Source organism: Lytechinus variegatus, chromosome 16 (assembly GCF_018143015.1).
Source record: "Lytechinus variegatus isolate NC3 chromosome 16, Lvar_3.0, whole genome shotgun sequence".
Taxonomy (NCBI): Eukaryota; Metazoa; Echinodermata; class Echinoidea; order Temnopleuroida; family Toxopneustidae; genus Lytechinus; species Lytechinus variegatus.
This window is the reverse complement of record NC_054755.1, coordinates 18,988,908-19,004,982: the sequence shown is the minus strand read 5'-3', so window position 1 is coordinate 19,004,982 and position 16,075 is coordinate 18,988,908. Positions and strand designations below refer to the sequence as shown.

The 16,075-nt window shown below is 35.5% G+C and overlaps 1 protein-coding gene across 1 annotated transcript; it reads right to left on the bottom strand.

Moving 5' to 3' along the window:
- Window positions 1-14,760: 14,760 nt before the first annotated feature.
- Window positions 14,761-15,363, bottom strand: LOC121430386 (putative protein TPRXL; the record flags this gene model as incomplete). The annotated part of the gene is made up of 1 exon (XM_041627670.1): window positions 14,761-15,363. A coding segment is annotated over one exon (603 nt), but the record flags the coding sequence as incomplete, so codon positions are not given.
- Between the last annotated feature and the right edge of the window lie 712 nt (window positions 15,364-16,075).

The window sequence follows — 16,075 nt, the reverse complement described above, 5'->3', positions numbered from 1 at the left end:
TATCAAATATTCCATCCATGGTATCAAGAATTGCATTTTGTTAACAACCCAAAATATCAAGAATTCAAGTTCTTTGTATGAAGAGTAATTTGTGAATTTGATATTAAAGGGGAAGTTCACCCTGACAAAAACTTTGTTGTAAAAATAGCAGAAAAAATAATAAAAAATATTGCCGAAGGTTTGAGAAAAATTCATCAAATAAAAAGTTATTAGAATTTCAATTATTTGATTTGTGACGTCATATGCGAGCAGCATTCCTACATAGCGAATGGTAAAAAATCAATGAAATGTCATTTTCTAAGAAAATTGAAAATGGTTTTCACTGTACCTTTTGTATATCAATAGACAAATCATTTCACACCCGATCATGAATAGAAAACAAAATTAAGTCATCAGGAACCATACAAAATTTGAAATTCATGCATTTTATATTACATAACACATGGGGCAGCTGCTCGTTTATGACGTCACAAATCCAAAACTTTGAACTCTAATAAATTTCTTACTCTTTAACAGATTTTCCTCAAACCTTCACCAATATTTTTTACTATTTTTTCTGCTATTTTTGCAACAAAGTTTTCTTCAGGGTGAACTTCCCCTTTAAGAAATAATAATAATGATATGTAACATTTACATAGTTCTTTTTACAAATGTTTCTAAGCGCTGCATACTATTACCCTAGCACGGCCACCCTGATCGGGCACATCAAGCATTCAAGGAATTCCTTTCTACCTGGTACCCATACTACACCTGTGTCGAGAGTGGCAAATATAGATAAACGCCTTGCCAAAGGACAATAGAGCTGTGGTGGGATCTGAACCTGGACCTTGCGGTTCAAAGTCCGAAGACTTATCCACTTAGCCACAACACCTCTACATATAGATGTAGAGTTGGTTTATTTGAAATGGATTTGAGGAGATGGCTTGACAGAGCCATGCTAGTAGGCATACACTGGCTGAAATGTTCAGGTGTGACGGCACTGTGTTGTTCAAATTTTTCATTTTCATTGTTGTTGTTTATTCCATTTTGTAATAAAGACTACTCTTCAAATTTTGAGGATCTAAATACAAGTGAAAATGTTCCTGAAACTTTAGCTGAGCTGTACTGCCGAGAGCTAGCTAGCTGTGCACTTTTTGGCGGAGTCTTGCTTTGAAGGTTTTCTTGCGATTATTGGTGAGGAGGTATCAGTTACAAGGGTGATGCTTGAAGGAGTGTGGCTTCGTCGGAAGAAATAGCAGTGAAATCAATATAATAGATTGCCTTAACCCTTCACCTTTTGATGGGAATCTTTCACCTATTTATCTTTTTTTGGTTCATTTTCCCTTAATCTTTCCTCCTCTAGTCTACATGGTATTTTTGATATTTTTTCATCCATCTAAGCCTTTAAGAAGCTTTGTGTCTTTCTTTAAAAATTTTCAGTATTGATGATGATGATGATGGTGATGATCAGGAAGATGATAGTGGTGGTGTTGATGGTGGTGGTAATAATGAAGAGCATTAACATTGACACTACCACCACCATCATTTTTGTCACTGTTATGATTGTCATCAACCTACACTATCATCAAACCATCACCAACATGATGATGATGATCATCATTAACATCATCATCATCAGAATCATCATCATCATCATTATCACCAACTCCACCATCACCACCATCATCATCACTATCATCAAATCACCGCCAACATATCATCATCATCACCACAATTGCCACCACCACTTTTACCCTCACCCTCTCCACCACCACCACCACCATCATCATTATTATCATCATCATCATCATCATCATCATAGCCATTGTCGTCAACAACAACATCGTCATCATCATTTCTATTACTTTATTATTTCCGCCATTTTCCTCTTTTTCCTTGCTGCCCTGCTTCTCACTCCCTCTTATATTTTGTACACTCTACTGATTCACCGTCCAACATTACAACTGATGACCCAGACATCATCATTAGATATGAACTCACCCCTCTCTCCTATTGTCCTGAAAAAGTCCCACAGGGTTATCATCTGGGCCCTGTCTTACTAAGCGTTGTAATTGATCCACTCAGTCTGAACTATAGAAATCCATATATCAGTGCCCTTTGTTTTTATTTTATTTTCATTTCATTGACTACTTTTTATACATAACAAATGTATTCATAACATAGTGTATCGATGAACAAATTAAGTTTCTAACATAAGAATTTAAGCATAAGGTACACTACAAAATGTAGAAAAAGTAAGGAGCCTAAATAAAAAGCAGAGCTTGTAGAAAATTAGGCACCCAATGGGGAAAATATAAGTTGTGACTTTGAGCGAGCAAAGTCAAGAGTTACAAAAAGTTATGATTGATCCGATCAATCGTAACTCTATGGAAATCCATCTGTGTCATGATTTTTTTCTACGAAAAACTTGCACAATGTCCTTTGTATGCAAAGAGAAGTACAGTGAATTTGCAAGAAAACAATGAATGCATGAATATTCATCATGGCTAGAAAATATTTTAAACAGACATACATAATAGATGTTGACATTGTTGGCTGTCCATAGATATGATTGATCGGATCAATCGTGGCTCTTTGTAAGATGGGCACAGAAGTACATGAATGTATGTAATGCTGCTTACGAATTCAAAATAGAAGTGCACACTCACTTATCTGTAATGCCAATAATGCATGTGTGAGTATGCTTCATAGTTTAAAAGTCATTGAGTGGTTGTATAGATTGTTGATATTTACATTGTTTGTATTCATACTCAAAGTTATTATTGATTGGTTCATTCGCTACACTGTTAAAAAAACCCTGATTTTACAGAAAAAAGAAGATTGTGCAGAAATCACTCTCTAAATTCATAAAACAGGAATTTTTCTGCAATTTAACAGAACAGGTCTGTTTAAAAAGGGGAAAAGGGTGTTTAATGCAAGGAAATTTGAAAGGTGCCATACACCAACTACCAATTTCCTGTAATTTTACATGATATAATGTAAGATTACATTTGTTCTTGAGACTCTGCTGCAGGAACTTCTTTTATTTTAAGGATAAATTTTCTAACAGTGTACTCTCTGTGAGACAGAGCTCTGATAATAAAACTGATATCTAATGAAGATATGAATCCAATGCTCTTCAAACTTGTAATATTTGTGTACCGTATAATAATCCATGCTATTCGATTGATCATCTTCATGAAGTCCTTCAATTTTGTTAGTGAGATATCGATATTAAAGCGAGGATTTCTCCAAAATTACTTTCCAGCTGAATAAAATCTGACCGTCAGAATTTATTGAATCTCTAATATGACAGCCCACAAAATGCTTGAGGCAAGTGACAGAAAAAAGGCTTATAATGTGTATCAAAAGATTTAGAGGCAGGAAAAAACAAATATTTTTCTTTCAATGAAAATTGTGAATAATGCATTTGATGTTTAAGATTATGAGGGTTTCTGCTTTGTATGGTTATGTGTGGTCTTCATCGTTAAATAATCTTTCAAAGTAGAAAGTAAATTATATTTATTATTAGATAGAGAGAGAGAAGGACAGAGAGACAGGTAAGAAGAAGACAGAGAGAGGGAAAGAATTAGAATTAACAAACGAAAAAAAGGAGGTGAGGAACAGATAGAGATAAAGAAAGAAAACATGAAAGAGATAGAAAGTAAATAGAGAATAGAAGGAAGAGAGAGGTTGGAATTTGAAAGGGTGATGATTTCTTGATTAAGTACTGATATGATTTAAAAGTCAGGTTCACCCTACAAACGGTTGATTTGAATGAATAGAGAAGAATAAAACAAGCATTGTCAAACAGATTTGTCATACATGACCATTGACTGAAGAGCTTTGTGAACGTTACATGCAAAGTATTGTGTGGGACTGAAGGGGTTAAGGTGTGGCATTCTATGAGGATAGTTGGTCATCTATCCCCTAGAGTGAATCGAGAAGTCGTTGGCTTCATGAAAAGATAAACAATGACGGCGTGACAAGCGGAAATGGGCTACGGTCAGCGACATGGGAGGTTTTAATTGATGGCTTGTCTCGCTCTCTTTCTGTCTATCTGTCTTTCCTTTATTCTTTTACTCTTTTCCATCTTTAGTAATTCTTTTTCTCATTCTCTGACTCTCTTGCTCTTATTCCTTCTCTGTCCCTCTCTTAGTCTCTATTGAATGGTGTAATAAGCCAAAAAATTGGAGGGAGCAGTGTGACAAAACTGACAATATTTTTGTTTAAAGTCCAGATGAAGCAAACTAGACAGTGTAGTCCAGAAGCTTTCTGAAAATGTAAGTTAATGTACGTTTCTTCTAAGTAGGTAGTTTCACCTGATTTATGCATTTATGATTTTTTTTTCTTCTGAAAATGCAAAGCAAATTTTGTGTTTTGTGATTGATTTTGATATGCTATTCAGAAAATAACATCATTACCCTTTTTCTTTCATTTTTTTCTTCCTTTTTTTCTTATTTATTTCTCTTTTTCCTTTTTTATTTATTGGTCGTTGAACTTTTGTGTTTTGTGATTGATTTTGATATGCTATTCAGAAAATAACATCATTAGCCTTTTCTTTCATTTTTTCTTCCTTTTTTTCTTATTTATTTCTCTTTTTCCTTTTTTATTTATTGGTCATTGAACTTTTTTAAGTTTAATTTAATTTTTTTTATTATTAGGGGCACATGGCCCCCAAGCCCCCCCATCTACAAGCTTCAGTGTCACTGTCATTTCCTTTATCTCTCTTTCTCTGTCTCTCTCTCTTACTCTCTATCCATTCCGCCATCTCTTTACTTTACTGTCTGTTTTGGAGATGTTAGTGTTTTGCTGAAAGTGAAAGGCTATTATTGCATACTTAAATTTTCTTCCCAGTCATTCAGAAGCTAAATTTCTACTACCCGACAAAGTCAATTTATCCTTTTAATCAGAACAACCCATATTTCATCGTGTACCCTTACACCAAAACACAACCGAGTCGTAATCAATTTCTCAAGGAGACCTGCATAAACCCAACCCAAAAGTGTAGTCGGAAATCCAAGCATGGATAAATATTTGCAGCAAATGTTTGCATCAAATTTTCATAGGTGGGTTGATGATGCAGTCATGCCTTGGGGGTGGTGTCGCACATGGAAAATCGAAAGGACCTTCCCTTTAGCGAGGTTTCATACGTGTACTGTACACTTATGCACAATTCCAAAAATTGATTGGATGGGAAAGTGTATAGAAAAACAATTCAGATGTCCAGATTATGTTTGTAAGGTTTTTTCCTCTCAAGACTTGAGTTTGATGAACTGTTTCCATGTGCTAGTGTAATATTTTATTGCACCTTTGATTTACAGTTGTTTCTTCCGATAAACATCCCAGAAAAAAATACATGAAGCAACTCATAAAAAAGATAAATAAATTGGACACCCATGTTATCACTGAGATTACATGTACTTACATCAGCTCCAGAAGTATTTAAAAAGCATTAGCATTGTTCTTCTTGTGATGTTCTTGTTTTAAGTAAATTTTGAAAATGTGGATATCTTTTTTTAAGGAGGATAGACCATCTGAGCATTAGACTGAGTGGTATTTAGACTAAGTGATGGTTAGACCAAGATGCAATTGGACCAAATTGATACTTTGTACTTTTATTGATAGTATACAAATATATCAGGTTTTGAGTAAGTACATGTATAGCGGCAATTATTCATCCTAGGTTGGACTGGCATGACCATTTATAGAAAAATCGTAATTTAGCCAGTACAACCAAGGATAAATAATTCCTTCTATACTTTCAAAATAAAGGTCTGGTATATTTGTTTTATATCCTACATTTATGTAGAACAATAGTCTATCTACTCTTGTACATGTAGTTCATCTTTTCTTAATCTGTACTTAAATATAGATAATGGGCTGCGCATACTGATCTACTTTTCCTGAAACAATGCCCTTAATGGAACGCGGATTTATGTCTGCGCGGTCCCTTCACGGGACTTGCCCGGTATAGTCAACTGGCTGACCTGCTGTCCGGTGCGCCAGAGAGATTGCATGATCTTTGTCAATGATATGTGACGTCAATAATGGAATAGTCGACTATTCCATCATGGATGTCACGGAAAAGCACATTTTCTTCGGTCAGTGTTCCATTTTCAATATTGCAGAATAGTGAGAATATGTTTGGTCACATGATGCTATTTAAACCAATCAGCATACAGGATTTAATTCATGTAGGATATAAAAAAAACCTGTTTTATGATATATTGAATAATACCCCCAACGGAAAATAGTTAAAGAGAGACAGAGGAAATCATGGGTGTACCAAGGCTATCTTATGAAGATATTAACATGCTATTTTAGAACATTTGCATAAAGTCACTTGCCAGGGATCGCCAAGATGAATAAGCACTAATTTGCCAGTGTATCAGTTATTATTGCTTGAATAAAAATCTGTCACCTTGCTGGAATGCCATGTTTTTTTGTACATTTCTGCCCAATAACACTTTTTCTTGCAGAATTAGATGGCACATATTTACATCCAAATACCTTGGTTAATTGCTACTGTATTGGATTCTGTTCAAACTGACTTTGTTAGATTCCTTTTTAGATTTTTTAGTTTCCACATCTGGTATTTATGTGGAAACATCTTTCATTCCTGTCTTTGCAAAATCTTTAAGGGACATTTGTTGTGAAGAAACCTCAATGTTTGCCATAATGTTGAATGACAGGCATCTCTTGAGATGTCAGCGGATAAAAATAGCCCCCTCGTAGGTGACGGAGGGTTAATGAGTAGATGGGGTATGAGATGAGGAAATAATCGAATGCATGGTGCGGCGGTGGAATGGTTAAATTATGGCCACTTCTATTCAAATTGCCCTGTATCACTTAGAGACTGCAACTAGTATATGGTTTGCTATAGACTTACAGTTATGTTGAATTGTATGATTGATTATATGATGCAAGTACCATTTGGTCTAATTCTCAAAGCCTTGAACTCCACTGTGGCTACACCTACATGTATCTTACAATACAAAAAGCAGTTCCTTGAAGGAAACCAAATCCCAAGAAGAGAAGCAATCTTATTGAAAAGAGTAAAATGAGAATAACGATAAAAGTTTCACCAAAATCATTCACAAAATAAGCAAGTTATGGACGTTTAAAAAGTCTTGTACTTCTATGGGGATCCTCAAATTGGCCAACATGCTTGATTTTGTGGACATTTCTCAATTTGTTATGTATACAAATTTTCAGATTTTCAGATTTTCCCCTTTATTTTACATATTTCACATGATCTCCTTCTGACGTTGACATATGTGGTGTGAATTATATTTTCTCATGACATATGTTGTGCTCAGAAGGAGGCAAGATGCAATTTGAAAGATAAGGAAAATCTGAAAATATGTTCACAAAACAGATGTCATGGGAAAACATAATTTTGCGCCACATTTGCTCTGGCCTGCTCTTTTGCACCCTAATCAAATGACCAACTTAAACCCTGAGCTTATCACTATACCGTACCCCAAACCTCACATAAAACCCTATTGCAACCCTAACCATACATCTTAGATGAACTTCATCCAGAGCGATCGTCGCAGGAGTATGTTGTGTCACCAGAAAAGCATATATTGAATTTTCAATAATTGTATCAAGCTTTGTGATACAGGACTGCTTTAAACTGACCATATGTTGAGAAGAGTACCTTTTTGGATATAACGTATCCATATTTTGAGAATCCTCCATTTTTTTCTTTAATCTCTGTATGAAGAAGAGCATATAAATAATGAAAGCACATTCTACCGGTAAAGGTACATGTATATACCATTGCCACCGTGATAACGGAGGATATACGAGGTCATGTTCGAGCAGCCGTCCGGCTAGCTTGCTGCAAACCAATTTGGTCTCTCTATAGATCATCATGAAGAAGAGTCAAGAGCATGTACTTGGTAGCGTTTGCTAAGTGACTTAGCCCCCGGCTGAACATCCATGTAAACCCATTTTCAGGTCCTTACACCCTCTCTCACTGTCTCCCTCTCTCTTTCTTATTCTCTCTCCGTTCCACTCTCTCTTTCTTATTCTTCCTCCGTTCTCTTCATTGTTTCCGTTTCTCCTCCCCCCTCTCTCTCCCTGCAATATCTTTCTCTGTTTTGATTGTTAATGTTCTTGTTTTTTCCTGTCTTTTCCCTCTTTTCTTTCCCCTTCATTTATCTCTTTTTGTTCTTTCTTTTTCTCTCTCTCTTTCGCTTTTTTCTCCTCCTCTCTCTCTATGTTTTCTCTTCTCTGTCTCATATTTCTTCTTTTGTTATCCCTCCTTCCCTCTCTGTCTTTTCCAAATCTTGTCTTTTTGATTTACTTTCTTTTTCTCTATTTCTCTCCCTTTCGTTCTCATTCCATTACTTATTTTCCTTTTTTTATTTCTATCCTCTTCTTCACAATCCATCTCTCCATCGATGGCATCCTTGTCTGTCTTCCATCTCACATTAAAACACTTTCCTTTTGCAAAGCAATTAAGGTAAATGGGGGAAATCCCTTGTGCTTGAATTTAAAAGTGGAATTCCATTACTTTCCCACTGCAAGATTTAATAATCCAGGGACGAAAAGCGAATAATACATATCATTTTACAGAAATTCATTGCTCCTCCAGCCTGATTTGGAACTTAATCATGATCAGATTATTTTAGCTGAAAATTGGGTCTAAATGGTTCCGAATGAGTGACTATAAACTTTTGTACAAATTTCTGCAGAGTCAAATTTCTGCAGAGTCAAATTTGACTAACTATATGGAGTCAAAGTTACTCAGATTCTGAAGAGAGGGTCCATTGAAATTACCCTTTTTGATTCTACATGTCACTTTTGAATACTTACATAAGAGCTGTTGAAACTTCTGATAAAGAAAATGTTAAGCTTTATAATCAAGTATAATCATGATTATTTCTATTGTTATTTGGTTTAGCAAGTCCTTTGAAATTAGCCTTTTTTTATTCTACATATCACTTTTGAATACTTTCACAAGAGCTGCTGAAACATTGTTTCATAAAGATTTATTTTGGAATGAATATTGAAATTTACTGGATTGTTCTCATACAAAATCAGTCCTGGGGTACGTTGCAGAAAGGGTTGCGTTTAAACACAAGTCAAAAAATCAATCGCAAGTCCAAAATAGGCGCTGTTGATTGGTTGAAAATCAAGATGCGCGTGATTTTTTAGAGTTGCAATTGATTGCAACTCTTTCTGCAACAGGCCCCAGGACAATTCTCCTCTCTTTCATCACTTGTTTTAATTTTCATTATTGATCTTCATTTAATCTTCTTTATCTCTCGTGGGATAGGTATATGATAGTCATTGGGAACATAAGACATGGCCAAGAAGAAGAGCACTTAGACATATTTCATAACTTCACAAATTGATTTCGAGAAAGTAAGCCATGTATGTGAAAGGAATAAAAACAAATAAAATATGATGAATGTTATTCATTTTTTTACATAGCACGTATCACATTATTGTCGAACTTCTCTATCCATTTCCAAAGGGACTTTGGATGAATTATTACCGAACATCAAAACTCTTTTGATATGAGTCACAGATTTTGGCTGTGGGCAAGAAATCTCATCGCAGAATACTTAATACATAATAATAATGATATAGGGTACTTCTAAAGCGCCAAATCCACATTGATTATGTGCTCAAGGTGCTGAAATATACTTGGTATATCATTATTTCCCCGGATGTAGCTGAGCGGCCATATAGGCGCTAAAGCATTCAAGGAATAAATCCTACCATTCACCTCACCTGGTTCGAGTGCAGCACGATGTGGATACATTTTTTGCCGAAGGAAATTACGCCATGGCTGGGATTCGAACCCACGACCCTCTGTTTCAAAGTCCGAAGACTAATCCACTGGGCCACAACGTTCCACATGCGCTCTACATGCGCAGAGCTCCCAAAATCCACTATTCTTGTCAAGTTCACCAAACAATGAGCGAATTAAAAACTCCTTAAAATTACCCTTGCTTCAGCCTGGGAAGCTTTTTACAGCACACAAGCATTTCAAGGAATTCATTCCTGCGAGGTACCAATTTACCTCACCTTTTACCTCAACTTTTACCTTTTTTGCCTCACCTTTTACCTTTTTTGCCAAGATAAATTGGACCATAGAATGTGTCACTTCAAGAAAAACAATTTTGATTACTTGGAAATTTCTTTGTTGATAGGTGATCGATTTGTTATGTCTGCCTTTGATGAAAAAGAAGAGAAAGAGAGAATTACTCCTTGACTGAGTTTATTGCAGTGTAATGTTTTTGTATGATTTTATAAGTCCCGTAAGAGGTAAAAGCTTCCATTGCTAATGTAGGATTCAAATACACCCGCTACTCTGCATTTCCATGAAAAATAAGCAATAAAGGGAAATTAGTACAATGTATTTTGTAACCATGGCAACGTACGTCTGATCCATGCCTTATATACCACGCTTTATCCCTTAACATCATTTCTACCGAATAATCGCGCATCCGTTGTAAGTGGGTTGTAAGCGAGTTTGGATAAACAGTTGAGTGCATTTGGGATTTAGGAGTGGAGATTCGTTCAAAGAAACTAGAGATACGCTGCATTAAGTAAAGGAGTATCTGTCGAAACCGGAGAGAGTGTCTTGCCTACTCTCGTCATCTCATTTCTTTCATTTATCCCCTTTTCCACCCACATGGTGGTTTTGTCATATAACTTAGATTTGTTTTCACTGGTGAGTAGTTTAATGTTGGTTTTGGTTACCATTCTCGAGTGTGTAGTGTAATTTTGCCTTGTGGATAGTGGAGTGCTTGATTTACCGCCCTTTCAAACGGTAAAAAAATTGTAATTTGAATGATCATTCCAGTGAGAAATAAGGCTAATGACAAATTTTTAGCACGTGTGAAACCACACTCGAACATGGTTAGAATCATGAACGCAAATCGCAATCACAAATTCAAATTCTACTCCAGAGGTAAATTCAAGTTAAGTTTCACTCAAATAGCGGTACGAATTTCGCGTGTAAAAGGCTTGACCTCCAAAACATCTTTTGGGGAACAGAGTTTACGTGACCTTCCAAGCACTTCTGTAGATAATACAATTGTCATGCACTCATCGTAGTCAGTGATTTTAAAGATGAATTGTAAAAGGCTTGTGTGATTAGGAAAATGGCTGACATTTCTAAAGAAAATTTTCCTTCTCATTAATTATTAAAATTGTAATGTGATACTGTTTTTGTTCTTTCACATGGAATAAAAAGAGTTTAAAAAAGATGATATTTGATCTCTGGGTTCATTCCTCCACACACTGAACATCATGATATCACAGCTAATTTTACATTTTCAAGTAAAAATTGTCTGCTTTGATCCTTTATTGCATTTTGTGGTATTGGGTTATAGTTCCCTGGTGTACAATTATTGTAATATTCTAAACTTTGATATATGTCTCATATTTCATCTCTTGTACTCTTTCTTTATCTACGGTGGTTTCTACCACATTTTATTATAAACCATTTGAGCTCTAGTTGAGTCATACAGTTCGTGATCGTAAGCACTTGTGTAAACTGTTAAACAATATTAAAGTTCATGTTGTAAACAGTGTTGTATAAAAATCAAGGCCTGTATTCTGAAATTGGGTTTAACTTAAACTCACGTTTAAAGTTGTGGTTTAAGTATGGATAGCCAATTTTTACATAAATCACTAACAGTAGCGATATCATGTTTCAGCTCATTTGGCTCTCGAATCATTCATAATTGTCTAGGAAGTATATAGATGATTGTCTTCACCATTGAAGAATCAGGAAAGAGCACAGTAAATATAAGAAACTTATCATCTGTTGTTTTAGGATTCGTTTTCTTTAATGAGACCTTTCTAATGTTAACCTTCGTCTCTGATAAATATGTCTCTTGCTTCCTTTTGTGAAAGTAGGGTAGAGTAGCTTTGGGACATTGATGTATGCAACACTTGACATAGAATCCATGATTAGGGCCTTTCCCCTTGCCTTTTCCTGATTGATAAAACCTCATTCTCTTTAAAATCTCGACTGCACAACCGTCATATCAAAAGCGTCTACATGATTTTTCTCCCTTACAAAAAGAGTGTTCTTACCTCCCTTTCACACGATAAAAAAATTTGTAATTTGAATGATGATTCCTGTCAAAAATAAGGCTAATGACGAGTTTTTAGCAAGTGTTAAACCAATTAATCAGGAACGCTAATCACAATCAAGAATTCAAATCTTGCTCCGGAGGTGATTTCCAGTTAAGTTTCACTCAAATTATGGTACAAATTTTACGTGGAAAAGGCTTGACCTCAAACGTTTTTTTGGGAGCGGAGCTTACGTGATCTTTCAAGCACTTCCGTAGATGATACAACTTTCATGCACCCATCGTAGTTTGTATATGCTAGACAAATCACCAAGGATACACACTGCTTTCGCTCGGGAATTTGAATTTCGTTAATGAGCGTGTGAGAGGTCCGATGATTCTAAAGACGAATTGCTATCATGAATACAATGATGATTCAAGATTCACGTGTGAAAAAGGCCCTTGAATTAAGAAATATGTACATGTGGATTAGATGTCTAAGAAAGAAAGGAGAAGTAATGATTAGATTAGGAAAATAGAAAAAAGAGAAGAAGCAAGTATTGAGAGTTTAGTTGTTAGTGTGTGGGTGTGCGGGTGTGTGTGTGTGTTTTTAAATATTATTTAAAAAAAAAAAAAATAAAAATAAAAATAGTCGTATGTGTAATAGAGAGAGAGAAAGAAAGAGCAGGAGAGATATTAAAAAAAAGTTAGGCAGGGAGGGGTGAGGTGCAAGTGTAGGCAAATTTATAAAATGGTTGAGATCCTTTTATAATCCAAGTATTCATTCTATTATTTAAAAAATACTGGAAATACTACAAGAATATTATAATAACAGATTTCTTATATTGTACTGCAATGCATGTCTGTGTGCCTAGCTTGTATATACAATTGAGGAGGAAAGGCCTGCAAATGTTGAACAAAATAGGAGAAGAATATATCTGAATGAAAAATCCCTATACCTTAATTTTGTCAAATATTTGCCTTAGGGTGTGTGTGTATTTGCATCTAATTTTCCAAGCACTTTCTCTTTCAGGGAACTGATGAGTTGGGAAGGGAGAAAATAGTTTCCAATTTTAATTCCACCCAGGCACTTGTAGTATATCAGTTTGTTGTATGTACAGCAGTCGATCAAACTCAGATGTTATATATATGTTTATGTTTGCTTTTCATTAAATCAGATCTTGACAGAATATGAGTATGTATTAAGATGCTACCAAGACATTCATGATATCTTGTTTTTAGATTTAAACTGAAATGATTGGAAAGAGAATTTTTTGATTTGTTGGTCAGTAAAAATGTGATCATCATCTTCTGTAATCTTCAAAGGGCTCTGCAGCCTCTCGAAGATGATGGGGCACAATAATCTAAGTTCATTTGCACTTTCCGAAAACATACTAGTTTGTATTATATAATCAATGGGAATGTCGATAGTGATGATGGTAGTGGTAATGATGATGGTGATGATGACGACGATGACGACAACGATGACGATGGTGGTGGTGATGATGATGATGGTGACGATGATAAATATGATGATAGTTATGATAATGATGATGGTGGTAATGATGATGGTAGTGGTGGTGGTGGTGGCAATAGGTGGTTTCAGACCGCCTTGAAGTTTGACAGTTCCAGGTATTCTCTGATCGGGAAATTTACCGCGATCAGCAAATACCAGGTATTTTGGTAATGTGAAAGCAAACTACGCGTAATCTCCCCAAAAGAAAATACCCGCTAAATAGTAGGTACTTGGCGAAATTACGAGAACTTGTGATATTGATGTTAACCATATATTGATTGTGATTTGAAATCAACTTTTTTTTCATATTGACTGAAAAGAATCAAATCATATCCTATTTTTTTTTTACTAAACATTCCTCAAATATTTCATTATTTTAGAAGTGTTACTCATAATTTAGAATTATTTAGAATTGGGAATAGCTGGAACAGTTCAAGGCAGAGATGAAAGTTCCAGGCAGAGATGAAAATGTAACTCAATATTATTCGGTGAGCAATCAAATGTTACATTTCTTTAATTTTCAATCCTGCATGGAGTCTCCCTTCAATCCTTAACCTGTTGCATCCTGTAATTGAAAGATCCCTGCACAAAACCAAAGGGAATGATTAAATTCCGTAGTCAGCGGCTTCACATGAGATGCAGCTTTCATGCATTTTCAGGACTGCCCTAATTTCTTTCATGACACACATCTCAAGTATCGGTCTCTCAAATAATAAAAGACCCCGAAGACATTGATCAATATTCAATTTTATCCACTGAGGGTAAGTGTAGAAAACATTCCCTCACTGTATTCGTTAGTATTCTGTCCTTGGGAATAACTTAATCCATTTTTTAATGCTTTTCAGAGGCAGATGAGGGTTTTTTCATGGGGGGGGGGGGGGGGCTAAGTAGGGGAAAATTTTGGAAATTGCATAAAAGTGCAAGAAGAAAATGAAATAAGAATGAGAAGTTAGTGTATTCCTGCATATTTTCAAATTGTATTTTTTAGTACATTTGTATGTTTTTCATGGCTGAATACACAATTATAATAATGATAATAGAAGTAGTAATAATGATGATGATGATGGTGATGATAATGATGATGATGATATTATGATGATGATCATGATGATAATGATAAAAACAGCCTCAACAACAACAACAATACAGTGGTAATGAGGGCTATGATAATAATGATAATGATGATGAGGATGATGATGATGGTGATGGTGATGATGATGATGGTGATGGTGATGATGATGATGATGAGGATGGTGGTGATGATGATGATGATGGTGATGATGATGATGATGATGATGATGATGGTGATGATGATGATGATGATGATGATGAGGATGATGATGATGGTGATGGTGATGATGATGATGAGGATGGTGGTGATGATGATGATGATGATGGTGATGATGATGATGATGATGATGATGAGGATGATGATGATGGTGATGGTGATGATGATGATGATGGTGATGATGATGATGATGATGATGATGATGATGATGATGATGGTGATGGTGATGATGGTGATGATGATGATGATGATGAGGATGGTGGTGATGATGATGATGATGGTGATGATGATGATGATGATGATGATGATGAGGATGATGATGATGGTGATGGTGATGATGATGATGATGATGGTGATGATGATGATGATGATGATGATGGTGATGATGATGATGATGATGATGATGATGATGATGATGGTGATGATGATGATGATGATGAGGATGATGATGATGGTGATGGTGATGATGATGATGATGATGATGATGGTGGTGATGATGATGATGATGGTGATGGTGATGATGACGATGATGATGATAATAATATTGTTAATATAGCAATTTTTTTATCCCCTTATTCCTTCTGGATTCAGGGGAGGGGAGTAATGTACCCCCCCCCCTTGTGCACTGATCTAGTTCATATCTTTCATTTAAAAGCACATACAATTACTACATGTCATTTTTCTGTAGAGTATTTATGTTTGTAATATAATTGGTTAAAGTCATGAGGTGGGTTGCCATGGTGATAATGACATTTGAAAGTGGTGTGCTTTCAACTTCTGGGTTGCCATGGACATAATTTCTTCTAGAAATGATCCTTTTGCTGTCACGTTTTCCCATTATCTATGAATCTTGACTTGACTACATTGACATTGTATTCAGGATTTCCCATTGAATAGGCATATATTCACTTGGTCCACATGCAGTTTATCTATTTCTCAGTTACTATGAGTTGGTCTAATTGTCATTTGATCTGTACTGCTGTTGGTCTAATCTTGCTCATATAGGTCCTTTTCACACGTGAATCTTGAATCATCACTGTAATGATGATTTGCTATTGTAATCGTGATTGTGATTAGCGTTTGTGATTGTAATCATGTTCTACATGTAGTCTGGTTTCATACATGCTAGATATTCGTCATTAGCTTTATTTTTCACTGGAATCATTCAAAATATGATTTTTTTACCGTGTGGAAGGGTGGAAAGTCTAATCAGATTTCCTATTTTCCACCCCATCTATTTAT